Source organism: Folsomia candida, unplaced genomic scaffold (assembly GCF_002217175.1).
Source record: "Folsomia candida strain VU population unplaced genomic scaffold, ASM221717v1 Fcan01_Sc002, whole genome shotgun sequence".
In the NCBI taxonomy this organism is placed as follows: Eukaryota; Metazoa; Arthropoda; class Collembola; order Entomobryomorpha; family Isotomidae; genus Folsomia; species Folsomia candida.
This window is the reverse complement of record NW_019091194.1, coordinates 13379453-13407202: the sequence shown is the minus strand read 5'-3', so window position 1 is coordinate 13407202 and position 27750 is coordinate 13379453. Positions and strand designations below refer to the sequence as shown.

Here is a 27750-nt window from a genome sequence, read left to right as displayed (position 1 = left end):
TCTGCGTGGAAAAGACCAAACTGTGCAGTTCCACCGTCCTCGTAATATCATAACAGCCTTTGCAAACAAGGGGCTCTTGGTGGTTGGGCCAGAGTGCGGTGGTCTATTGTGCTATAGATGTCGATAGTAGTGGGGAGAGCATATAAAGAATAACATGAATCAGAGAGCGAGAGACTTACTTTAGGTTGACGCTTGGTTGGTTGGTCGGACGTTGCTGTTTGACTTTCTTTCCTGGTCGCAAGGAGTTGGCGAGTGACGCTGATATCGTTTACACGTTGGGTTGAGATGGACGGCAAAGTTATGTAAAGGGACAAGGACTGTTGGCAATGCAACTTTTCTCCAAAAATGGGTTCCACATTCAAACCACCGAATCGTATTCCTTTCCTTTGCTGCCTGGCTGGCTTGCGACTTTGGAACTTTTGAGAATTTGCTTTCTCTCCAGGGAAAACTTGTAATCGGAAATCAATGCTGAATCTAAAACCAAAGCTTTGCGAAATGCACTCGTTTTTTCCTCCTCCATTCCACGGGGTACGTATAATAAGACGAAAGTTCAAAAAGTTTTGTGTCTGGTGTTTTTATAAACATGAGACATCAACTACGGGCTCAGTCGGAGGGGAGACATATAATTTGGAAAAGAAATAACCTCTTTTAGTTTAATAAACAAACTTCTTTCTCCGATTGCCAGCCATCATTGAGGAAATGTAAGCGTTATGGATGAAAGGAGTGAAATTCGCAAGGGTATAATATCAGAATAAGGTATGTATTTTTCCTCTAGTGGCAGATTGCATCATCATGTTTCTTCATGCATAGGGTTAAAACTTTGAGAATGCTTTCAATCCACACTCGCCCCCACCAAGTCAAGTGGTGCAGTTACTGGAAGAGGAAAACTTTGGGGCTTTGATTCAATTTACGGTTCAGTGCAGGTTACTTTGCAATCGATATACAAAATGATTATGTAAAGTCTCTCTTACTTTCGTGCAATTGAATGAATTTATACTGCATCTACGTCATGTAAATAATGCTCAAGAATAACATCAACTTATTCTGACTTCAATCCAATGCTCTTGTATTGCACATTTCGGAAAGTTTTCAGTTTTAAAAATTTATTTTTCACACCCGGTCAATTATGTGAAGATTTCTCATTTAATGATGCAAAATAAGACTCGAATTAAACACAAATAATTTTACTCTAAACAATATTTATACAAATAAATAGGTATCTACATATGTACATGCATATTAATCTTCATTTGTTTAAGCATACTTTGACATAAAATTATAATCACAAGGCTCCACTTGAGACAACCTCAGCATTAGAATTACGGGAAGTCAGAGATTTTCAGCCGTGTCTATTCACTAAAATTGAAGAGTTATTGAAGGGCCTATATCTGCATATGAGCAGGAGTGGTCTGGGATATAGATTACCTGCATTTAAACAACTGGAAATTCCATAATCCGAACATTCGGGGCGCATTGTTGAAAATAACTCTTTCACCAAATCAGCCATGTGTGCATAAATCTCTCTCTCGTTCTCTCGCGTATGAGGGGAAAAGTCTGAAAAGGAAATTCAATCATCCTGGTTTTAGTTTATGGTCACTCAGTTCAACCACGAATAGTTTGAAGTTGAACTAATATTTATTTGCTTGACCTCAGCTCAAACCCAGCCATGCTACAGCAATATTGAGTTGATTGTGATGAACCGGATGCCATCATTATTTATGCCGTGGAGGATGGAATATATAACCAACTGGGAGCCGGCTTTATACGCTGAATGCTACACAACCGACCGCAGACTGAATAGATTGACTTTCTTTGACCGCTGCGTTGGCGTTGGCAGAAAAAGATGGCTAGGTAGCAGAAATGGACGTGAGGTGTATAATAAAATTACTCTGCGGGAAAAGTTGCTTTATTTGGAATACAAACTCAAACAAGTTAAACATACAGAACGAATAGAGAATGATGACGAACACACAGACAAAGTCGCACACACCACTGGCTCGGCCTGACTGATGCATTTCATGGTACATGCAAGAACGAGACCTCGTTTTACTAGTTAGTCGTCTACAACAAGAATACATACATATTTTAAAACAAGTGGAGATTAATTATACTTTAGAAACAAAATATGACTTTACACAAATAAAGACTAATTGGCAATCCTAACGACGCGTATATTTTCCATAAATGCACGAGTTACAAAAATTCTCATTTTCAAAATCATTTGTTCTTTTTTACTCTGACCTCGGAACCAACGCCAAGAATTTGGAAGGAAATTATGTTTTCATTATTTCTTAGCCTGACTGATGGGCTACGAAATCGCTTGATTTCTGTCCGATTAACAACATCCGATGTCCTTCAAGCCTTGATGTGCTTGAAATTTGTCAGACACAAAATAAGAAATCTGATTTCAAAATGTCATGGCCGGGTGACCCACATGTTTTTTCTAGAAATTATGTATATGAATGGTTCAGGCTGACATGGAGAAACCAATAATTAAAAATGAAAATATTGGTTGAACTCGTTCATTTTCCGCAACGTTATGAAGGAGCGATTGCCATTAATGACGGGGTGAAAAGTGGAACGGAATTAAAAATTGGGTCATATTGTCATGTCATCCTGTCTCTACCAGGGAGAAAGTTGAGAGAGAGAAAGCACATTGTAAAGTGACACAAACTTTGAAATGCAAGACATTATACTACTTGTGATGCATTTGTGTTCTGTGTTTTAACATAACTTTCTGACGTTGACTGTCTTGTTTTATTTCCAGTTCCTCCCGAAACTCCGGTGATAGTGAATGACGCCAATGGGATCTTAGCTTCCAACAACCAGGTCGGACCCTACAATGAAGGCAGCCCCTTACGGCTAACTTGCGAAGTTTCTGGAGGTAAGCCATCACTTGCGCTTATTTGCTTTATAATATATTACTTAAGGGTGTTATACTACGTCAATGTACAACGTGTAGTAAACGTAATAAGTCATCCGATTCTCTCAAAATTCTCCACATCACAATGGATAGAGGAAAATCGTACGAAATAAATGCACATAAAGCTAGAAACCATAAACACTACCTCAAACTTTAAATTATGCCAAAAGTTAATTTTAATGTTGAAATGACGAGATTAAAATTACAAGAATTTTCCTAATTACGAAATGTTACCAAACTTTTCCGAGCATTAAGCCTGTGTCGTAGCGACATGCGACGTGACTGATTTTAATACGTACATTCGAGGGCTTCATGATTTGTCAGAATTTGTCAAGTGAAATGATGTGCAAAATATCCAATGACATCCGACTTTAATGCTAATCGACCCACTGTATAGAGTGATATGGATGTAGGCCCAGTTCATACGTCCATAAAGTTTCGGTGAGGTGCACGAGTGGCAAAGTTGATATGCATCTATTTGATTAGAAGTAACAGCGTGAAGAAGAAAACTTTTTACCTTGCGCTCTAAGTTTATATTGCTAATGAGGTTGAAAGTTATTAGCACTTCCTTTGCGGAGAAAAGTTACCCAGTAATCTTGATAAACTGTCCATTTAATACTTTACTCGAGGTAGTCATCGTCCTTGTTGCTTTCTTGCTGCTCCATGTAGACAAGCTGAAATGCTCAGTTACGTTGGGCATCATGGCCGTATAATAAAAACTTTACGCGCCTCTATTCATATACAAGACTCAATTTTATACTTTATTGCAAGTGCTTAAATACATGTAGTATTGCACTTCCTAAGGTTAGGGCAAAAATGCAATAATTATAATCAAGGTTTACAAAGTGTATAAATACCATTTTCAGGGTAAAATTGCAGTTTTGTGCTAATGTGGTGTCCGTAGAATTGGAGCCATTATGGATATTATTACAACCTGCCTGTCGTTCTAAGCAAACCATTTAAGTAATTGAGACAACATCTCTCAGCCGTCCTTCTGACCTCATAATAATTACAACAACCATGCACCGCTCGCCTTTCTAATAGATGAAGAAATGAGGCACAACTGAGTAGAAAGCCAGCATTTCCACTGACACATAGCGCTGACTTGTCAATGCTACGGAAAGGAAACTTGAGACGGTGAAAGTTGTGTGGGAAAAGGGTGTTAGCCAAACATTACTTCATTTCACTGACAGCAAACCGAGGCCATAATATTCGGAAACCAAGTTGGGTTTAGTTTACTACCTTGGGAGAATTGGGTAGCAACGTCATGAACCCATTAGTCAAGGATGCGTTGAGGTCTCTCTCTTCCTCTCAGGCACAGAGTTACAGAGTAAATGAATGGACACAGAATACCAACCAACCAGCCAACAACTCTCACTCCTTGGAAAAACACATTTGATTTTAGTCACCCGCAGCGTACACACGTATGTTCGTACACATGTACATACACATCGAGCTAAATATGTACTTCTAGAAGAGGAGAGAACAATGTGGAATTCCAGAAAACAGTGTTGGAGTCAGTGACCGAAGAAGAAGAACCACTTTCCCAACCAACCTTAGTCCAATGTCATGCTTTTACTATTTCGTAACTTAAATGCTGTTCAAGAAACAGCGAAATCATCTTTGGCCTTTCCTTGCTCAATGAAAACTCTGGCAGTTGGAATTGCCAGAGTTACTTTTTCGTTTCGTATGAGATTGAAAAAAAAACCCTGCTTTCTCTCAAATGAACTTGAAGATACTTGGAAAGTCGTGAATTCATAATGGGGGAAAAAGACCACACGTGGCAACACCAAACTTTCAAGGTTGTCACTCTTTTATCGGGAATGACTGTGTCGAAGAGTTTTGTTCAATGAGTCGGACCAGCGAGATGAAAGCAGCCAAAATACGAATTTTATTTCAACCCGAACCGCACTAAAACAATGGCATTGCTCCTCCTCAGCACCGTCCTGATCTGTCTTTTGTGTCAATTTCCAGCTCACCCAGTCTCCTTGAGAACAAGTTTTGTAGTGTCGAATCCTTTACAAAATCTTGCAGCTGTGGGGAGGTGAAGAGGAGGCGAAGACATCTGCTATTAACGAAGAAAGTCCATTTACGAATTTACTATCGTACGCTATGGCAAAATGTGGTTAACATCTTCGTTTGGCAGCGCACGGTATAAAATAAATTCTAGCGTTAATTCGGTTCAAATGAAGTTCAACTTTGATTTTCTTTTATCAGTAAAACCGGATAGAAAGGTAACCATAACCATACGGCCATGGGTATAGAAATAGCCATTAAACCAGTACATATGTATCTCCAGAAATAACCAGTGCACAGGTCAAGTAACCACAACATTCATCAATGGTGCGAGGGTGGTGGTGGTGCTCAAAGAAGAAAAAGCAAGGAATTTTGTAATACTTCTTTAGCAACACTACGTACGTAGTTCTTATAATGGCGTAAATTCTATGGTGAAAGAAGACGTGAAATCCATCTCCAATCCATTTGTAACTCTTGTCATTTGTGGTCACCCAATTACACTCTTTGGGCTTCATCACTCACTTTCTCTAGTTTTTCTTTTATTGTGTAGTTCTTTCCGTTTCTCACAATTTTGCACCACACGGCAGAACAGAGCGGTCATCAACGCTCTTATCTCTCGCAGAACAAGCAGACGAGCGCGGACCGAGGAGAAAGAATGAGGTGTGGTGGTAACTAACATAACAAATTTCTTCCTTGGTCGAATGAAGGAAAGAGTGAAATGAAATCCGCCGTCTTTTGTGAGATTGAGAAAAAGGAGGAAAAGTCGGTGAATGAATGCTTTCCTTGTTGAACACATTTAGTCTGGAAATATTTCCTTGGAGTAATTAAGGGTTGGTTTGGCAGCAGCGGTGGTGGTGGTGAACGGGTCGAGCTTAATTTTGCCTGCCCACCCCGACTAGTTACATTAACTGTGAGCAGTGAAGTGGGAGAAAGTCGTAACATTTTTTTATTCTCGGTCGTTTCCTTGACCAAATCAGATCTCAGCTAATCCCTCTAACCTGGCTTATCTGACCTCGACACGCATCATTGCTCATTGGTTTAACTTTCTGCTAAAATCTACACCAAAAAATCAATACATTCATACAAAAGAGCATACATGTATGTCTCGTTTCTCTCGTAATTATCTTCTACATGTAGCTACATATTACGTTTGCACTCTTTGAAGTCGGTTGGATTATGCAACATTAATAAATAATTACTCCATGTAACCCGTCGCTTTCATTACATTATGAAACTTATTGTCTATTAATGAGACGACTAACTAATGAGTAGAGCAGTCAGTTAAAAGAGTGAAACTGACGTTGGAACCCCCCCGTAAATCCCATTTTCATTTGTCTAACCAAATTAATCGGATTTCATTTCCATTTTGTTATTCAATCTTCAACACGTATGCACCTTCGCTGAGAGTGTTTTTTTCGTGGATAACACACAACACGCCATATTTTCATTCCATTTAAGTAGACGAACTGAGATGCAATCAGCATTCAGCACTTTTGGTTATGTGCACGTATGGCATAACATACAACCCATCAGTACGTTCTCGTCAGTCCATGTTCTCACAATTCCGGTGGAACGGTCTACACGCATGTTACGTTGTGCAGGTGGACATTTGGACAGTCAGATGTCAATAAACCGAAAGTTATGATACACGCCTTTAGTTGATGAAGCAATTTTGTTATGACTTACTTTGAATCGTAATGTTATATATACTGATATTCGAAGTTATGTAGTAACAACAAGTGGCGGGAACAAACTCGTTCATGAAAGCTACTTTATGCAAACATTTCACCCGTCTGTCCGTTTATACGATAACTCTTGAACGATACAGCGTTTTGGAGTTGTCTTTCGATGAGTACGAATATGAAGAAAATACACGAAAGTAATAGCCAATCCGACAATGAACCTAGAGTTACACAAGTGCGAACGATACTAGTGGATGGGTCAAAGGTCAAATGTTGAATTTAAGCAATTAATCTAGTATCGTTCAATCGTTGAATGATATCTACCTTTACTTTTTTATATCTGTTTAGTAGAGCTTTTATTCTGCTACCTGATTAGTCGATGTATGTGTGCACGTGTGTACATTTGTACCGTTTGTACCTTTATAGATATGAATGAGGTGTAGTAGTTTTGGTGGCGAAAATGTTCACGCGAGACGCGGATTGTGTGGAAATCAATAAAATTTGTTTTTGTTTTGTCGATTAAGGTCGTCATAAAATGAATTTGCCTCATTGCAGGACAACCCAGACCAACTCTGAAATGGTGGCTAAACGAAGAAATGATTGGGGGAGCCTGGGTGGAGCGAAATGACGGAGTTATTGTTAACACCTTAACTCATCCAAATCTTCAACGGAAAAATTTAGGTTCTAAATTTGTCTGTCAAGGTAAAACAGAAATATTAAATTATGGCTTCAAACTTATGATGGGGGGGTGAATTAATCAACAAAAATAAAAATGCGTAATTTGTTTTATTTAATTTTCAGCATCAAACACCAACCTTCAACCTCCAAAATCTGCCAGTGTTATTGTCAACCTAAACCGTAAGCTTTTTATTTATTGCTTATTATACAAATATGTATACATCCACATGTACTAACAATTGTAAGTGGTGAAAGTAACCTTGTAGAAGAATATTTTACTCAATAAGTATAACAAATCAAGTAAATGTCAAGTCGCCCCAACATGCTTGCACATGTATGTTATAAATAGTCTTGATAAGTAGTTATCATCAAAATACAGGAACGTATCATCTATTTTAAACCCAAAACAAACTTTAATCATTTCCTTGAATAAACACGCGGCATTATGATTTATCGAACTGTAATTCAAAACTCGATGTTCATATATATATATATTTACGTATTTGTAGGTATTTCCAATTGTGAAGAGGCTTTTGCAACCAAATCCTAACGCAGAGTGGTAATTGTGAGATTGAGTAATCACGATGAGCCTCTGAACCACAATATAACCTTTATTGCACGTATTTGTACAATGCATATACTTAAGTACGTAGGTTTCTACCGAATTTGGCTATTGTTTCCTCCACAATAGCACTCAAATTCAATTGATTTTGGATTTGCGTTACATGGAGAATCAACAATGAATGATTGAAATGCGTCGGAAGTTTGCAAATTATTAATTCAGATTTTGAATTATTATTAACTGAATAGTGGTGAGACACTGGCTAAAATTATCACAAAGGACACAGGCACTTGTGGAAGAGAAGAGATATGAATTGTTTCACGAAGGAGAATATCCCTGAGTGCTGTTGGCTGTATGCGTAGAGTTTTATAAATAGGAACAAGTAGACAATTTTGAACTGAAACCCAACTTTTTTCCCATTCGGAAAATGTATATTGCAAATTAATTTATTCAACGACTTTTCAATAAGCCAAAAATACTGCGAGACAGGGAGTGAGATTTGGGCAGGAAAAAATGAAATAATTTAATTTCGGAGTTCAACCTGTTAACAAGAACCTATTAGCAAGAACACTGCTTTTAACGGGATATGCATGCAACTCCGTGTAAGAACTAATCCAAGGGCAACTGTTTTCAAACTGTTTTCACGTACTTACGACTTTTTGGTGTACGCATCTTGTGAGTTGTGATGCTACAATTATCTAAGAGTCTTGGAAAGACTTTCAGAATGCTTATTTTGGTGTGACGACCGTTGGATGAAATTGTTAAGAATGGATGGTTATTATGTAATATGACAGGCAGATACATAGCTCAGAAATAAGAAAGTCTCGACGAGTTAAGCTAAAAATGTTTGCGTCATTACTTCAAGCACCACTAAATACTAATCATATATAATTATTCGAATGTTGAATTAACTTATATTGGATTAATTAATCGATTAAAAACGTATCCTTAAATACTAATTGTACACTTTAAATTTCAGTACGTCCGCTATCCGTGTCGATCTTACAACGACATAGTCGACTCTCTACCCACACTCATTACGAAATTATATGCGAATCTTCTGGGTCCCGCCCTCCTCCAAATATTCTTTGGTTCTTGCAAGGTCAAGAACTGAAGGGGGTTACAACAGAGGTATGTATATATCTTCACTTGTATTAGTGATAGCTAAATTAGTGAACTGCAGCTAAAAGTCCATAAAGTTCGTGGAACAACAACAAATAAAGACATTTATGAATAAGAAGTTAGTAGAAATACCAAACTTATCAAAACATTTAGACCCTTAAACGTTCATACAGGCATTACAATTTGCATATGCTAATACATGTATTATGTAACGAAATTGGTTAAAGAATGGAGTGAGACCCAAGTCTCGAGAGATTCTCAATCAAACCCGTCACTGTGAGCTTATTGGATTATTCTCAGGAGCCAAACTCGTTAATATCAATTGTTGTTCGTTATTGATTTCGAAATCAATTTAAACGGATTACATCACAAGGAGTATTTATAATCCTTTCAAATTACAAATTCCTGTTTTTGTGCACAGCCCGATTCTGATGACCTTAATATCACACGAAGTATTCTGAGCTTTACCCCCGCCGTGGAGGATGACGGCAAGATTTTGACGTGCCGCTCCGAAAACCACTGGATACCCGGAAGTGCGATAGAAGACCGATGGAGACTAAACGTTCAGTGTAAGCTCAACTTTGCATCGTAGTTTCTCAATGCATATTTAATATACATGTGTATGCAATTATTGCACGAGAAATAAGTATCCACGAAATGGGGTCAGTGAGATCTAACCAAGAAGACGAGCGAGTAAAGGCAGTTGACATGATCATTTATGTGTTTGCGTTTTTGGAACATTTGAATTTTGTCCTAGAACATATGCATTCTCAGACAATCCAAGTACCAAGTTTTCATGTGCACATATTCGTTGTAAACTATGTACACACATAGTTTTTGCTTACTTTACATTTCATGCGAAACATTTTACCAAATAAATGACATTCTGCATCACATCAAGTTTACAATTTATTTACAAATATGATACAACGCTGTATGTAATTCCGGGTTTAGTTATAGCAGTAATAGGATTTAAGTTGGCTTGAGAGAAAAGTCCACTTTAAACAAGTGCACTCAAACGCTTTCCAGGTAATCTGACAAGCTGAACTAAATTTATGTCTCAATTTTTCCATCCAGCCATGGACATGCAAAATGCTTTTGGAAGGGATAAAGTAAAAGAGCCGTTGGCTTTGAGATAGGTTGGCAGACAGTAAAAAATGAGTTTCGTAGACATTTTTCTACCAAAATACTTTCGCCCCAACACAAGAACAATATGGACGAGGTGCACTCACAGCAACCACCTCCGTGTCTCTCGAGCACACTCCGATGTATAGGTTACATTATCTCATTCAAAGTTATGACTTGGGATGTCGTGCATATTTTATATCTAGTTTATTAGCAGGTTGATCTTGTCGAAAAATGAGTACAAAGCGTAATTTATACTATGTACACACACATTTACCTTGCAATTTATTTGACCCCAAAAATTGTATAATTAGCAGCATGGATAAAGTTAAACTGTGAGCATTTTGGGTTAATTTATCGATTTCTCTATTCTCCAGATGCACCGAAGGTTACCTTGTCACTTGGAGCGAATATGGTGGCCGACGAAGTTAAAGAATTTGACGATTGCTACTTTGAATGTTCGGTGAAAAGCAACCCATCGACTGTAAAGCTTGCGTGGTATCACAATGTAAGTTCTTTCACTTTTGACTGTACTAAAATGAGGTGGTCATAAAAATAACATACTTTTCATGTCTTAAAATCTTATTCGACTATGTCTGCCAGACATCATCAATAATTTTCAATTTTTTAAAGTGAATCATCAGCTTTTAAATAACGAAGGCAATATAAAACAAATATTTGCAGGCAATCTGCAAATGAATAAATTGAGACAAGAGGTCACTTATAAATTTATTCTACTTTATGAATATTCAGCAAGTTGATATAAAGTAAAAGCACACAAGTATGTATGCAAGTATACGTACATATGCATCCACTACCCGTACAAACGTGCCTCGAATGATGCTCAATTTGATGCTCGCAAGTTAAATAATATGAAAAGTGTTATTGACAACTTTGTTAGATAACATAACGGCTTGATTTTGAAACAAATCTATTGATTTGCTGAGTTGAAATCGGGTTATTTTAATGACAAGAGCAAATAATTTGCCGTGAAAACCGTGAAAATCCAATTTTAATGTAAATATATTTATAATTTTTTAATAATTAATAATAATAATAATAATAATAATAATTTTTTAAGGTATGTATATTCCACTGACCATGCTGAATACGATTTGATTTATTTATTGAGTCAATTCAACAACATTGGAAACGCTATTTATTTATAAAGATAAAATACGAAACCAATTGTTTATGAATGAATGCCGGGTATTCTAACCATAAGTTTTTTTTTTTGTACTGAAGTGCTTACGTTTTCGCTCCGTGATTGACGTTGCGACAATTTGATGCAATTGTCAAATTAAAATCAAACTGTTTCGAGAGAAATGTCGCGTTATATATATCATTGTTCTGCGAAGGGCGTCAACCCCGTAATCCTGCCTTTTCAAAGTTCTACCAAATTGATTAAATTTTATGAACTGCTTTCTACCTCTTTTTCTCTCTCAAAGCAGTTTTGCTTTGTTCATTTTGTTCCATCCTCCTGTGAATGTCCTCGCCCTGTTAACTGTCTGTGTTGTGTAGGTGTCAATAAAGGCAAGATAAACACAAATACTCAATTTGTTTGAAACTGGATTTGCAGAATGTCAAGTTTTCTAGAATAAAGTCGTACATTTCTATTTCAACGTAATCCAATAATGAAGGCTCGATTCGGAAAAGTTCACAAATAAATTGATTTACCCAATTTCACTTGTTCTTTTTTTTCAGGGTCGTGAACTTCGACACAACGCCACTCAGAGAGTTATCATGAGTAATACTCGACTAGTTTTACAGAAAATAAGTCGGCATACTGCTGGGTAAGAAATAAACAGCTAAAATCGTTAATAACGTTGTTACAACTTTTCTTTTAGTAATTAGCCATTGTTTTATATCACTAGCAATTACCAATGCTCTGGACAAAATTCGGAAGGGACCACTCTCAGCAATTCAGTTCTTCTTCGAGTAAAATGTAAGTTTGTCAGTAGGTTTTCCTGCGTTTTATGTGTGCATACTTACAACATTGTCGAACTTTCCACGAAGGAATAACTCTGGTTGAAAGGCTTAGTAACCTCATACGTTTGTAAAACCGAATCTGTTTGAAGTTGAGACAAAATATTATGCTAAAATTTTACAAATGCTTTAATTAAAAACTTTTTTCCTAACAACATTACAAAAATGTGTGCTCACAAAGGAGCAAAAATGCTGGCTTGTGTGTGGGAGTACATGCAGTACTTATATGTACATTCAGTAGCTATTAATATCTCCGAGTTCGCATTTCCTTATAACGTTTTTTTTAATTATTGCAAACTAGTCATACTTTATCTTCACGCAGTTGTTAACCTATTGATGTATCCTCCAACTCAAAAATTCGTAATTTAAAGCAATTTTTTTCATTTAAGAATTTCAAAAATCTAAAGAAATGCCAAAAACTCTGACGCACCACACAGATCAACTGTACAATGTACGATACGATGTACACTACGCGAGCAAAAATGTGCTCGAGTCTCGTCACTAACAATGCTAATTTGCAAAAATGAATGGGTGCTTTCTCCAAATTTTTCAGATGTGCCAACATGCAAACATAACACAGAGTCACTTGTGGGAGCCATGAAGCAGGAAACAATACAAGTTATATGTGAAATGGCTTCAGATCCACCACATGTCCAGGTAATATTAAACATTATAACGTGAGCATTCATGATTTGCATCCTTGGCTACATATTTTCTTATGTAGCCATATTTTCAGTATGTTCGTAAAAATTATTGGATACAAATTACTAAATATAGTACAGTAAGTTAACACTTTTCAATTTTATCGTATTCAGTTCAGTTGGACGTTTAACAATTCTGGGAGCGAAGTTATCCATGTCCCGCAGTATCATTATACGTCGTCCGGAACTACTAGCACTCTCACTTACACCCCCGTCACTGAAATGGATTATGGTAAGCATAAGTGGATTCTATAGCTGAAACTTATTTACCTGGCGTCAAGAATAATTCAAATTGATGCATTTGGAAGGGCAATTTTGAGACATTAACGCAAGCTTCGAACTTGTTTGTGAGATTGTGCTGTGAAATGTAAAATGATTAGCAGGCTTAACCGTATGCCAAAAATTATGGGATTTTTGACGTTGGTTTACTGTTACTATCCAATATAATCCAATACAAATTTTGTGATTTTACATACTAGATAAGTATGTGCATACATAAACTGTAATTTCAGCAACGCAGGTTTTTATTTGAAATTTAATCGCTCAGAATATCATGCAAAATATGAATCAATTTAGGAACCATGATGTGCTGGGGTTCAAACTCTGTGGGAAAAGGAGTGGCTGGACCTTGCTACTTTCAGGTGAGAATTTCTCCACTTTCACTGCAGTCTAAAAAATGCAGCCGTTACCCCCCGATGACTGATCTTTCGTGCAGTATCAGAAATTTAGTGCAGCAGCTTGCATTTTATTTATCTACTTAATTGCATCTCTATGCAAACTGACGTTTACAATAGTAGTAATCATTCATCATTCATTTCCAGATTGTATCTGCTGGACGACCCTTCCCTCCCAAAAACTGTTCTATTTTTAATAAAACTGAAGACTCCCTAAGTATAGCGTGCACGGAAGGTAATTATCTTAATTCTACTATTCCAATTAATTCCTAATTATCATTCTAATACAGAGAAAGTAAAGTAAAGTAAAGTACAGTAGTTGGTAAAGTACAGTATGGCTTAATCCATCCGTACTTTATTAGAATCAAGGTTAATGGGTGACACTGGTATGTCCCAAAATGTGTATAATGTTGGAGGGAAAGTGAGGAGATTTCAGTATCAAAGTCGCCTTCGTCAAGTTCTGAGAGTGTTATGAGAATGACCATAGTGTCGTCAAGAGCATAATATTTTTTTCATCGCCCAAGAATAAATATGACAAATGCGGGTGTTAGAAAATGAATGAGTCATCAAATTGTGCATTTCTTTCCCACGAAATATGAGATCTTGTCATCACTAAATGTGCATGGAATTTTTTCAGGATTCAATGGTGGCCTTCCACAACACTTCAATCTCGAGGTCATAGATCTGGTTTCCAAAAAGATCAAGCTCAACTCTTCGTATAAGGTAATATTTGAGTTGGGATTTCATAATCTATGTCAAGGGATTTGTTTGGCAAGGATGTTGCGAAATGTGCTGCAATTTAAAATGGCAATGTGTCAAAGGAAACATGTGAACTGTCAGATGGACAAAGAATAAAGGTTGAGAATTTTTGCAATCTCTACAACTTTGAGTCAACTAAGCAAGTCTCGTCTCATTCGTGTATCCGCGTTGTCTACACGCGTGTTTGCAGTTGTGATGTGAAATCGTAGAACGAACGAAATGGACCAGTGCAACTTACGATTATTGATGTTTGTTATTTTTTACAGATGCCATTGTTTTCCGTGGACGGGATGGAGCCTGGAGTAGTGTTTCGGTTTATAATATACTCTGTCAATGACAAGGGTAGATCTGAGCCCTTCATCTTAGGTGGGTTTTTGATATATTTTAGATATATCTTGGATGCATTTTGTATTTTATTTTATTCTAGATGGGATTACGTTTCGCGGATATTCTAAACTAACTGGTATGTGCGAAAATTCTACACTTCCATTTCGATTCGAGACGTGAATTGACTAGCAAGAAGCATGAGACATAAAGTGGGTGACTCGATCTTTCCGAGTCACTTTCGCATTCTTTCTCACTCTTCTCCAATATTACGCAATCTCTTCCCATTCCACTTTAGTCCATGACTCTGCTCAATTTTATTGGAAATGAATGAAAATGAAGTTTTTGTTGCTGTGACACCCTTCCCCCTTGCCTTCTTGGGCTGTAAGATGAAATTCCGATCGGGTGACGAAGTGCCACTGGCTGGTTTCCTTGAGAATACTCCTTTTCCTCACATTTCCTTCATTCTTTCAGGTCCCACGGCAGATGCAGCAGAGATTAACCCCCTCTTCGCAGTTCTAGTCGGCTGTACGTTAGTCCTAGTAGTTGTACTCTCAGTGGCCATAATCGCTGTGTGGAAGCGATCCAGGAGGAAGCCCCCAATCGCAAAAGCGTACAAGAGGGAAAATGGCAACGGGAATGGAGATGCCAATTTTGAGACTGATGATTCCGCCCTGACCAAAATCGAAAATGGTCTTGACGAAATTGGCAACCCGGATGTCGTCCCCAACAAGAACGGAAAAGGTGAGGGACTTGATTCGTTTCTTTATTTCCTAGTTAATTCTCGAAAGTCTTTAAAAATCAAACACTATTCTAAAATAAAAATAAGCTAATTGTGTAACATCTCATATATGTACATAAATATTTCCAAAGTGCGTAACCTTAACTTCCACCCACACACGTGTTTGATAAAAGTGCAGCAAGTGAGATGGTATCGCATCGTTTTTAGTAGAATAAAACTGAAAGTGGGAGAAAGTTTCATTTGGCTAATAGTCAGCATCTGGGAACAATTGGAAATAACGACGAGCTAAGAAAGGCTACTACTGCTGCTGCCCGTGCTATTTGCTAATGTCTAGCAGCCAATTCTGGATGGTACAAAAGGGTCCAATGTCTTGTTTCAGAGGAAAATTCGATTCAATGAAAGTCGAAAGTGAAAGTGAACCCAAGTTAAGTAAGTTGGCCAACCTTGTCGGAACTAATGTCACACGATGACTACCAACCAAGCAAGCAAGCAAGGATGAGGTAACGAGCAAATGCCACTTCCACACGCTCTCCACAGCAATATACCTACATCACAGTCAACAGTGTCTGTATAAAAGCTGGAAATGTGCAACATTCGATTCGATTAAATGAGATGGAGCCAGAAGACGACGAGGACCAAGAACCAAGAATGCGATACAATGTCAAGAGACTAAATTCCGTCAAGAATACACTAAATTTACTATAGTCTTACTTTTACCTTTCACTCCGTGCTACTGAATGCGAGTCTGTGTACCTACTGGACTAAAGATAGAGTCAGCGTGCTGGCTTTTTTCCTTCCGTATCGTAGCACTCCCTTTATACAGAGTTTAATAAGGCCCACAATATGGAATATACGAAGGGAACCATATCGAGAAGAACTAAGGAATGCGATGGCTTGCCATTTTCTTTCGAATCCATGCCGTCTTGTCTTGAAACTTGACTTGGAACTCGACTGGACCCGATTTTTTGTGTTCTTTCAACCCTTTGTTCTAGCATTTTTTTCAATTAATTTGGCATCACTTCTTCATGGCCCATTTCAAACAAGGAGAATAGATACAGTATTGAACTAATTTACAGACAATGATATTTTAGTAACTCAACAATTCTATATTTAAATTCTTGTTATTTCTGCATTTGAACTTTAGCTAAACTTATCCTAAAAGTAGTTCTCATGTGCATCTGTTTCTGAATTTAAGGAGAGTTAACTACTATGCAAATATGAATACTATGCGTAAGTATACATGTGCAGCCCATGTTATTCATATACCGGCGACCCTTTACATCTATGTCAACGCCCTCAATTGTTAATTCCAAAATAATTTACAATTTCAAAAACTTGGCAATTCTTAAACATCAACGACCTCGAAGTGGTGTGGTGTGGAGTTGTAAAGCAATAATTTTACCCTTAAATACGATTCCATTATGACTTAACTATATAAGCTTAACTAAATATGACTAAATTTGGTGCTGCTGCCGAGGTGGGTGGCTGGGGAGTAAAAGGAACGGGTCCAACAAAGATTTTTGGTGAAATGTTTTCCATTGTGGTTCCAGTCAAAGCAGTTTAGGGAACCCCGAGCATAGTCCAACTTTAAACTTGTCTGTATTGTGTTTTGTTAATGTTAGACTCGTGCCCCTCCAATCTCTCTCCAATTAGAGCCAAGTCTGAGAGAGTAAGAAAGGAGAAGGTCGTTAATTACTCGTCTACCCTGCACAAGATGAAACTTACACTAGAAAATCCTGCACTGGTGTTTGTTGTGTTTGTGGTAACAAAGCTATGTTTACATATTTCTTGCAGACCGTGGCATCCGAGGTTTCATAAGGATTCACAAAACTCCTCCGGCCAGAAGAAGAAAAAAGTTGGATTTGGAAGTAAAAAACAATGGGGAAACCGTTGCGCTGACTTCTTTGGTTGAAACACCGGTAATTAATTGCTATCTCATTTTCCCATCTCTTCTCCCTCCCTACTCAACCTGCCTGCCTACCTAGCCCCGTCCCAGTCGAATCATATTTTCAATTTTCCACTTTTAATGAGCTCAAATATTCATGATAATGAGGAGACTCGCTTTGGATCATGGGTTTCGTCTCACCCCTTGATTTCTTCTAATTTGTGATGAATATTGACGCCTGAAAAAATACGATCAATAAATTTCACCCAACTCACAAGCATAAATTATCACGCTGTTAATAATTTGGTACATTTGATACGAACGATTACGAAACGATTTCTGGAAGAGGAAAATTTTAAAATTGACTGAACATACATATGCATGCAACGTAAGAGATGATCACTATTTAAACCCAGTGTCCTTGCTAGCGCATTATGTACAAGACAAACTTTCCAGAATTTTTGAGCTTGGTAATAGAAAAAAATATTTCAATTATCTTTTAATTAAACGATCTTGTAGAAAGTAAGTAAAGTCTTGTTAAGCAAACGGAGTGAAAAGTTCTGCAGAGTTGACATGACAGGAAAGAAATCTTTCCGTGGAAAGAAAGATAGAGGATCCTGCAGCAATGGTGGGGGGACAAGGAAAGTAATGAAAAATTAAATTTTGATTACAAAGTTGATAACAGTGTCTCTCGAAATCTTGCAACGTTTGCCGCTATGAACTAACCAACCAACCAACCTTCTTCTGTGGCAAGAAAGAAAGGGAGAAAGAGAACCAGACTCGGTATCATATCACGTTAAACCACACCACCAACCGACACGGCCGTGAAATGAAAGGAAGGGAAGCAGACCATTAGATTATTAATGAACGAGGTTGAGTGAGAGCAAGTACATAAGTAAGAGATGCCGGTGGATGGTCTGGAGAATGAATTCCTTCTCACTTGCTTTTGGCGTGTCTCAAGCCTTGCAACAGTCATAACGCATAATGTGAAGGTTGGTTGGGTATCAATATAATTTTAGATGTGGGAATGAGAACCCGAAAACAAAGGGTGAGCAAGTGTTGTTCTAAAGCGTCTTCCTTCCAGACCAGGACGTAATGGTTGATGGTTCTAGTCTGTGAGAATCTTTTGAATTTTGAATCATGTGTCGTGTCTTCGAAGATGCATCTTTCAAGGCTGTTAATTTTGTCCGTGATAAAATGTTTCAAGGCTAGAGTTTCATTGTGAGAATAACTGGAGGAAAATTAAAAGATTAGTCGACCCAAGTTCAAGACAGAATCGGATTTGTTTTATGCAATTCGCTTGAGCACTGTGAACATTGAACTATCGAGATACAATAGATTATAAACACGATAAGAACTTGTCAGCCTGTGTAGAATTATGTTGTTGTGGTTGGCTGCCATTTTCTACATGCAAGCACCTGGAATTAAAGACAAAATCGGTGAAAATACGAGATCTGAACCACTACGAGTAGCACATAAGGCGTATAATCCTTTCTAACAGGGGCAAAATGCATTCGAGAAAGAGAGTGCACATCTATCTGTATTGTGCGAAAGCTATAAACCACGTATCCCAATCCATCTATACGAAATTTTGTGACAAGATAAATCTTTGAAAGGTGCTTGGGAGGGCAGTAAACAAAGCCATTATTTTTGCACCGATTGGAACGACCATATTGTCAATTCTTGTACGTCTCCATTACATACATTTTTTTCCTTTATATTTCAGGATGGAGTTCATAGGAACCATAATCATAAATCATCTTTATTGACGTCTTCGAATCACTCTTCTGCTACTCCACGGGAAAGTCGAATATGATCTTACCTCAATCTGATATTCCACTCCCGGCCCAACGGGTAAACTAATATTTATAATAGGATAAGTAATTCGTGCTCGCCAATTCTGTTCTGAGATTCAAAGATTTATTTCTGTACTTAAACAACTTACTACCACGTGTGAATAGATGTTGTTATGTATGCAAATGTACAAATAATGTAAATTCGTATGAGAAGTGTGTGAATTTGTATACCGTCGTAGGAGGATTCTCCGATCGGTCGTGAGTGTCATGGGCATTGGAAAATTGCGATTTCCAATCATATAACTAAATCAAATCATATCTTACGAAAAATTTTACTCGTGCATTAAAAAAGGAATCCAGGACATTTATTCAAACTATATACGAAACAGTTACCTCCTCCTCCTCACGTTCCCCATAGATTGACAAAAATATTACTTTTCCACTTTTACAATCCAGCTCCCAGACCCATGTCGAACTTTACGAGATCATCATAATCTTGTATTATCATTAATATTACTATTGTTGCGTGATCTACCTCTCCAGTGATTTAACTAAATATTACTTAGTTATAAATACTGTCAACCACAGTCGCTGTTTACTCATACAAATATTGTTGTTCAATAAAAGGTTCTAAAACTTAAACCATGTTCAAATTAAGATGCATGCGAGTTTTTAATTGATCTAACATCTTCATTAATGGCCTTATTGAATCTTCCGTATTCTACATTCGCCTCTATTTTCACTGGAAAGATTAATGTCAGATAACGGATATAATTAATTTTGGGGTAAGTCAAGAAAGCCATAATTTGTTCCCTGTCACTCCTGACAGCACGTGAAGGGTTATTACTGACCATCATGGATTACGTGGATTACAGCTAACACTCGTACAAATTAATTTGTGGATAAATAATAAAAGAGGTAAGAGCATAAGTGCGTGTACTAAGCGGCGATTTTGGAAACCCAAATTCCAAGTTAGTTCACAAATGACCTATGTACCTTGCTCCAGACCAGGACAGGAAACATTCCTGCATATGCCAACATAACTTTTGAGAAGTCAGAACGAAATAAACTGACTGCGGAGCGTAGCGTACAGAATAATATTTGCAGTCCCATTGATGTCTTACTCTAATTAGTCACGTACAATAGTGGCTGTATTTGGATGAGCTCATTCATTAGCACGGAGCAGATCTCTGGAATGGCGGATTTAATTATTTCATTTTACGGCCGTTGATTCAGCCTCATCCGCTATACTCCATGGGCTATAGACTCCTCCTACATATGCCGGACAGTCTCCAGACCCCTGATGTGGTGTAACACGCACAATTTGGATGAAAAATTTATACGGCTTGAAGAATGGATCTCTAGTGTACCACTGTTCGTAAAAAATCAAGCATTTTATTTGCAATAAAAACTAGTTGAACCTTTACAACTTATGATTAATTCAGCCATATTCCTCTGCATTCCCTTTTATTCGTCTCTCTTTCTCTCTCTATCTCGAGAGAGTTTTGACTCTTACCTTTTCTTCTCAAACACAAAGGAAAGGTGGGCTCAAGTTTGATTTTTATATCGTAATATCCTCGTGTAATTACTGGTGAAAAGGAGCGTTTTCTAAAAAGCCAACTCCTCTTCCCTTGGGCTCCTGAGGACTCAAATTACACGTGGAGATGTAAGTTAACAAGAAGTTATCCGCAATTATTGGCCCCAACGGACGACAATGAGCAATTTCTGAAGAACATAAATAATTGGGATGAGGGCATTGTGTGTTCTTGTATTGAACACAAACACACACCAGCCAAGGAGCAGTTAGTTGATATGATATCCGCGCATTGGTCGAAACGAACCTTATCCAAGTAACGTTCAAGCAGATAATACTAATATCCCACCCACCGACCGTGCACCAGCACATTGAAACCTCAACATTATTGCGAGAAAGAGGCAGCAGCAGCAGCAGCAACATTATTATTGCCATTGTCCCGAATAGATTTACCCAGCGACCCAGCCGACAGACCAAAAGGAACCAACTTGAAGAATCATTTCTCGTTGTTCGTGGAGATGACTAGATTGGATTGAATCGGAAGCCCGTGCATTAGAACGTGCTCCCTTTGTTTCAAACGGGGAGAAAGCGTGTGTGTGCCGTGCATTTGGGATGGGAGAGAGGAGCAGAAGAGGCATCTTTATGTGATGGAATGGATGAAGCAGCTCATCTTTCTGTTATGGGATGTTGGATGTATTACGAGATTATTGTGCTTCATATGTAGTACGGCGGCCGAGTTGGTGGATTGGCTTCACCGTTTTCAGATCATTTCATTCATATCATATCATGGAAAATGATATTGGAAAGAAGGAAAAAAGGAAAAATTTATCGATTCTGGCTTAAGCTAAGTCAATTCTTTCACACTGTGGACGTCTTTATGACTACTTCTCTTCCTGTAATATCAGCCTCGTGGATGGGAGTAGGAATATAATACGAATACTTGTTTTCCTTTCAACTCCATTTACTTAATCCTATTGGGAACCAGAGGGTGAGAAAGGAGGCAAGAAAGTATATTTTATCTATTATGTATCAAAGCACATCATGAAGTATTTATGTTTTGTTTTCTGTCATAAATTTTTTTGGATTTTTCGCTCCACTCGCTGCTCACAGACTTTTGGGAAAAATTCATCATTAGCTGGAACTGAAAGGACATCCTCCAAGGGGAACTTTCTCCACACGATTTTGATCCCCACAATTTTACTCAAAGTTTGTACGAGCAATACAACTTTTGCATATAAATTGCTCAAATTTGTAGCCAGAAAGAGGGACGGCCAAATTTAAATGGGTCGTTCAATAAATTCCATTTGGATGGCAAAACAATCGGTGATTTTGAGTATCGAGGGCTTACTTCGTATATAAGTGGAATATTTTCCCATTCCAAATATTTTACCCCAGATTATGGATAGATGTTCATGTTTTAAATTGGGATCAAAGGTTCCCATTCCACAGATTTGTTCTGTTCTTGTTTACTTCTACCACCTGTACCATGAAAAGCGCAAGTACAGAAATGTACATACAAAACAATTTATGCATAGGTTACATATTTAATTCCAAAACAAAATATTAAGGATTTTCCCTCATGCACTTTCTAGTTTCGCAGAAATGCGGGCCAGCTCTACCTCTCTCAGAGAGCGAAGAAATCTGGCATTTTCTTACCGCGGCATGGTCGTGAGAAAGATTATTAATTTTCATTTAATGAACTCAAAATACTGTAGAAGCACGCACCTACCGCCCATAGTTTCCAGCTGTTACTGCCTGATTTATAACTCTCGTGCCTTCACAGAAATGCACCACCAGATTCGGCCCATGCTTTCTCTCCCAAATTTAGGGCTGGGCCTGCTTTACTCTGAGCACTATGAATGCTGTTAATGCTGCTTGCAGCTTATGTCACATTTCAGTTTTTCTTTGCTTTCAACTTTTTAACATTTTTGGAAAGTCCACACGACTCGCAAAAAATTACCTTGAGAGTGCATTCATTTGGTCACAAATATTTTATAGCTTCTACAATATGTACCATACAACAACAATCTGCATGGATAAATAAATAAAATGTACATTTCAATGCAAGCTTTTTGATAGTCGTCCAGGAGCAGCAAACAACTAACATCAGGGGTATTGACAAAAATGTTACCAAACAGCATGCCTTGCGTAACTCTAAGTAGCTAATGCTATATCAAAGCATAACCTTCTCCAAATATTTCCCATGATGTAATAGGCGAACTTCAAAAAGTAAATATAAAGAGGACCTCGTTCTTCAAATACCTCTGATATGCATATTTCGTTAAATTATAAAGTTGGCTGTTGACTGTTGAGTTATTAAGACTTTATGCATGCAGAAGAGACTCTCACCCCAAACCAAATATACTCCCAAATCGAACAAAGTCGTGTTTTGTAATCAAATAACTCTGGCTTCCGAAATTCCCTAATTCCCTTCTTTCTCTTCTGCGCAGCCAGTTAGTGTGTAATGAAATTGAGAATTTAGACTCATTCCACATAAACAAAGATTTTAAACAAAGTTTCTGGCCCCACACGTGACGCGAATAAGAGATGAGATCGGAGAGTGAAATGGTCACAGGAGGTAATTCAACAATGCTAAATTCCAAATCCGAAGAATACCGTCTTGCACCTCATAACAATAATGCTAATCCCCCATATAATAATAAAGCGAGAAATGAGAAGGGAGGAGAAAGTGGCGGAATATGAGCCAGCAAGCAGTGGCCACCCGAGCAGGAACTATAGGAAGGTCATCACCTCCTCTCCTCCTGCTCTCGGACATTTCGCCATTCGTTCAACTTGGATCGTGCTAGTGTTTCAGCATCTACGTAATAAGGCCCGGAGAGCGAAGGGAAAGTGAAGTAGGGTAATTTTATTCAATGCACAAGAGTCCCATTGCACGTTCCTCATTTCGAAAAAAAAACATTCGTAGGTTGGTCATTGGATGAAAATGGAATGGAGCTGTGAGTGCGAGTTTAAAATGAAATGATTATCTGTGAGGAATTCCAGCGCAATCTGTGAGCCGTGTTGTTAAGAACTAATCTGATGCTTTCGCTTGCCAGATAAAAATTCAATCCTCATACAACATCTCATCCGCACCGTCAGAGGCAAGCAAGGCAGCGACAGGGAGTGAGTAGTCGGCACTTTCACTCAATGTCAACCGTTACAGAGATTGTATCGCGACAGAAACTAAATAGTGGATGTGTAGTCGTCGTAGTGGTCCTCATACAAATTCAGGCATTAGCCACTGTTTACCCTGTTTTTTGTTCCTGGATGGTGAAAAATTATCCTGATATGCGACAACAATGGGAGGATTATTCTTCCTGTAGTTTTTTTTTGTTCAAAACCTGGGCCAAACTAAACAATAACACGAGAATGTGGAGGAGACGTGAAATTTATACGGAATCAGACAACGGAGAGTGAAAAGGAATCTCCAGAGCTTGTAGGGTTGAAAAGAGTCAAGTATGAAGGATTCAGATCAGGCAGGTGAATGAAGTAAGTGTGTCGCAGTCTACATAACGGTGGTGGTGGCATCATCATCTCTTCCTCCGCAGCTCGGCAAAACAATAAAATTCAGTTCAACGGGACGCATGCTGTGTTGGCCACCTATTTCGTACGTACCTTTGCTGCTCTGTGTAATTGCAATGCTTTTCTGTTGTTACGCTCTTCTTGGTTCCATCCATTTAAACATACATACGTCATTCTTTACTTTTGTGGCACGTCGTCGTGTCCCACATTTTCCTTTGAACAAAGACTTTCCTTTGTCAAATAAATATTTTCATTTCGCTCCAGCACTTCATCATTCCCCACTAACTCGAACGGATAGCAGACGTTGGGCCAAGTAAGTAATGTGTGGAGTCGGGGAAAGTAAACTGCTGGGCTTTACGCACTCTTCGTACCCTGGTCGCTCTGTGTTTCCTCTCTCTCTCGAAGATCCATTACCAGTTTATGGCACCCGTTTTAATGTTTTCCACGCAGAGCTATGAACTAAGTATTTTATATGATGCGATATCGTATCTGTGCCGACATGGCGTGGACTGACTTTAACTTCTTCTCTGGCTTTCTCCTTCCGCGTGCGTGCATTTTTTTGTTGCACGCTCACACTTTCACTTCCTAAAAGTACGATGGAACATCATTACGGTTGAATAAGTATAATATTTGACAAATTAAGTTGTTCTTGTAATTAAGGGAAACATATTTAATGTTGTTTCAATTTAATTCAAACTTTACATCATTGTAAAAATTGCAACAATTAACAAAAATGTACATTGGCATTAATATTCTCTCTCAGTAGAGTATCAACAGTGAGTATTTCTATTATTTTTTGTACATTGTATACTTAACACGTTACGCTATTATTTATTAACAATAGTGATTTTTGAATTATATTGATTAGAATAAAATTTGTATGCAAAAACAGCTCAATAACAAGCTCAAGTCATACGCATTGGGATACACTATTTATAAAATGAAAATTTCTGGAATTTTGCAGACGTAGATACAATTACATCATAAAGAAATGATAGAAAACTTAATTTGGAATCTTGCCTTGAAATCTTATGCAGATATGCACATTAAGTCATCTACATGCAAAATGCAAATATTCGCTTGACGTAGTATAAATATGTGGGTTTCGTGATGTACTAGTCACTTAACTTTTTGTAACAAGATTGACGGCAACAGGAGTTTTATTCTTACTTTCTAAATAGTTCATGGCGCGGATGAAGATATGAGTCACCACATCTGTATGAACATATGTATGCATTTGTAAGGCAGTCATGCACGAGGAGACAATTCCTTTTTGTTTTCTCACTATTTTCTATTTCCCCTCCAATATCAATTTGGCATAAAATAAACAAGTTAGTTTACTTTCCATAGATGTGCATACACCGGATTTACGGCATCTTTCGAGCTTTCTCCTCGGGTTCTATGAATACGACGAGGCTGGAAACAGGAGACATCAAGTACATTATCCCATGCCCATCAGACAAGCAATAAAATGCCAAGAATTTGGAGATCCTTTTATTTCTTAAAAAATGAAACAGTTCTTGCCCTTCAGCCTTGTCGTCTATAGTTTTTCTTAAAGGTAATTTTTATTTTACGACAGGCCACAAGGAGACAAGCACACTTTGTCTCCATTGCTGTCAATACACCCACACCCCCACAACTCTTCGCCCACCATATACCTTCCATACGCCTGTAGCCCATCAGCAGGACCAAACGACTGCCATATACATACGGAAGACATCCTACACTACTCGTATCAACCATAAAACAACGGTTAAATTACATGTTTCTTCTCAGTCCCCATCATGATCATGTGAGCCCACTCTCCTTCTCCAATCTCCAATCCTTCCCTTGTACAAAAACCAATGCAAAAGTATGAAAAAGGAAAAAAAACTTCATTTAAAACAACGACAGGAACTCGCGTAGATTCACCCGCACACTTATCCTTAGTTCGGCCTATTAAGGTGTCTCCACAAGTATAGCCGATAAAGAACCCAAAAAGTAAGAGTTCACCGTGTACCTGTTTTCAAGAAAATGTTGATTTTCCATTTGTAGAGATGGTAACACATTTTCGTTGAAAGGAAGGAGGAGGGTTTTCCTGAGGTTTAGAATGCGTTGTGGCGTCGGACAACCTCCTCATCTTCATCTTCCTCAATACTTCCGTATCCGTGACTTGTACTCGCCGTCGTTGAAATAATGGATGTCGGCGGAGGTGGAAAGTTATTCTGGTTAGAAATTACAGTAAAAGTCGTAGCTTCCGAGGTAAGGTCGTAGTACGAGGCACCATCAACACTGCTACAACCATCATCCTTGAGTGCGTAAAAATTATTCAAACTCAAGTCCTTGCCAATTGTACATATTGGGTGCTCTTCAGCCTCATGGCTGTGGAGAAAACTGGTGGATGCACATTTTTCAATGGCGGATGATCTAACTGATAGTGAGTGGAGTGGGGTGGGTGGTGGGTTTTTCGCAGAGAAAGTGGTGGTGGGGGAGGAGGAGGAGGAGGAAGGAGAGGAATAAGGTGGCCCATGCTCTGCTTGTTCTTGTTTTTTGTTGGTCCTTATGATACGCCGCAGTTGTCTTCTCCTTTTTGCAAGCATGAGAGCTAAGAGGGAGAGGCCGACAATAAATATCAATAATACCGTCAGGGTAATGCCGGATGTCATTGGCAATTTGGTAGGGACTAGAATTCCACTTTCTCTCGGCTGGTCCAGCATCGGCTTCACATCGCGTCCTGTTTGGAAAGTCCTTGTCAAGCTCTCGTTTCCTCTCCTATCACCCTCCGCTTCATCTTGATTTGCCTCCGTCCCTTCGAAAAAAAGAGGAAAAATGGAAGATGAACAGCCGATCAAACGCAATCTATGTCCCGCTTTTTTGTAATTTAGAGAATTTAAGGTACTGCCGATCTGTTCGTTCGCTTTACGTTTTACAACATAAAATATGGGACAAGTTTTCAACTGCTTTGACTCTTTGGTTATCTGGAGGAGTTAGTTGGGAACAAAGGTAGTTTGCACCATTCTCCACAAAAACAAACATGAATTGAATACAAAAGAGAAGGAAAAACTTTTCGGCGAGTTTCCACTGCCGAAAAGTTTGCAGACTTTTGATCGAGAGGAATCCTTTCCACTTGCAGTGAGGCGAGAGTCCCAGTTTTAAAAAAGTCTCGAGGTGAAAATTTTTCAAAACCCGGAAAAACACAACCACACCTGCTGATATATCTACATGTAAATGCACTCGACGTGTAGAAAACATTATCCGACCTACATAATTAATTATACTTTTGCATGGTGGCAGTAATTAGTGTAGAAAGAAGTTGGCATCAACTCGTTCCATGTATCTCGCCATGGTCTATCTACTTTGTGCTTTTCCAATTTTGCCATCCATAAGGATTCTCACTCGCTGCTAATTGAAAATTATATTTTCAGATGAATTTATTGCCTTATATTTGCCTTGCCCTGTTTGAATTGACAGTGTTGCGTGTGCTCTATTGTTGCGAGAAATGTTGAAATTTCGCTTTATTTCAATGTTTGCCAAGCTAAATTAAATATGCAAGAGTTAATAGAAACTATGTATATACATTTCTAAAATATGAGCAAAGATTCACGAGACGATCTCTTCTTTGTTGAACGAGCAGCGGTTGAAATGGATCTTGTTTGAGCATTTCTCATGAATATTAAATGAATAACATGATATGATTCTCATTATATAATTTGACGAGATTTGCACATAAAGATATCACG

At 38.2% G+C, this 27750-nt stretch overlaps 2 protein-coding genes across 4 annotated transcripts in view; one reads left to right on the top strand and one right to left on the bottom strand.

Moving 5' to 3' along the window:
• The window catches only part of LOC110843472 (nephrin), a 91625-nt gene extending 72008 nt beyond the window's left edge, over positions 1-19617 (top strand). For both annotated transcript variants that reach the window (XM_022089438.2, XM_035847472.1), the window contains exons 5-22: positions 2768-2884; positions 7177-7323; positions 7423-7479; positions 8841-8992; positions 9405-9552; positions 10486-10616; positions 11813-11901; positions 11983-12053; positions 12648-12751; positions 12910-13027; positions 13372-13436; positions 13617-13704; positions 14107-14192; positions 14495-14594; positions 14656-14691; positions 15027-15296; positions 17089-17213; positions 18906-19617. In XM_022089438.2, the coding sequence (XP_021945130.1) occupies positions 2768-2884; positions 7177-7323; positions 7423-7479; positions 8841-8992; positions 9405-9552; positions 10486-10616; positions 11813-11901; positions 11983-12053; positions 12648-12751; positions 12910-13027; positions 13372-13436; positions 13617-13704; positions 14107-14192; positions 14495-14594; positions 14656-14691; positions 15027-15296; positions 17089-17213; positions 18906-18995 (1994 nt within the window). In that variant the 3' untranslated portion in view covers positions 18996-19617. The remainder of the gene's footprint in view (positions 1-2767; positions 2885-7176; positions 7324-7422; positions 7480-8840; positions 8993-9404; positions 9553-10485; positions 10617-11812; positions 11902-11982; positions 12054-12647; positions 12752-12909; positions 13028-13371; positions 13437-13616; positions 13705-14106; positions 14193-14494; positions 14595-14655; positions 14692-15026; positions 15297-17088; positions 17214-18905) is intronic.
• The window catches only part of LOC118434307, a 38980-nt gene continuing 12678 nt past the window's right edge, over positions 1449-27750 (bottom strand). Inside the window, exons 12-13 of one of the 2 annotated variants that reach the window (XR_004833923.1) lie at positions 26031-26819; positions 1449-1554 (exon numbers count right to left, since the gene is read on the bottom strand). Coding sequence is in view for 1 of the 2 variants with exons in the window: in XM_035847471.1 (XP_035703364.1) it covers positions 26116-26819 (704 nt within the window). In the remaining variant the exon portion in view is untranslated. Of the gene's footprint in view, positions 1555-24677; positions 26820-27750 lie in introns of those variants that run through there. The other variant, XM_035847471.1, reaches the window with a different exon arrangement.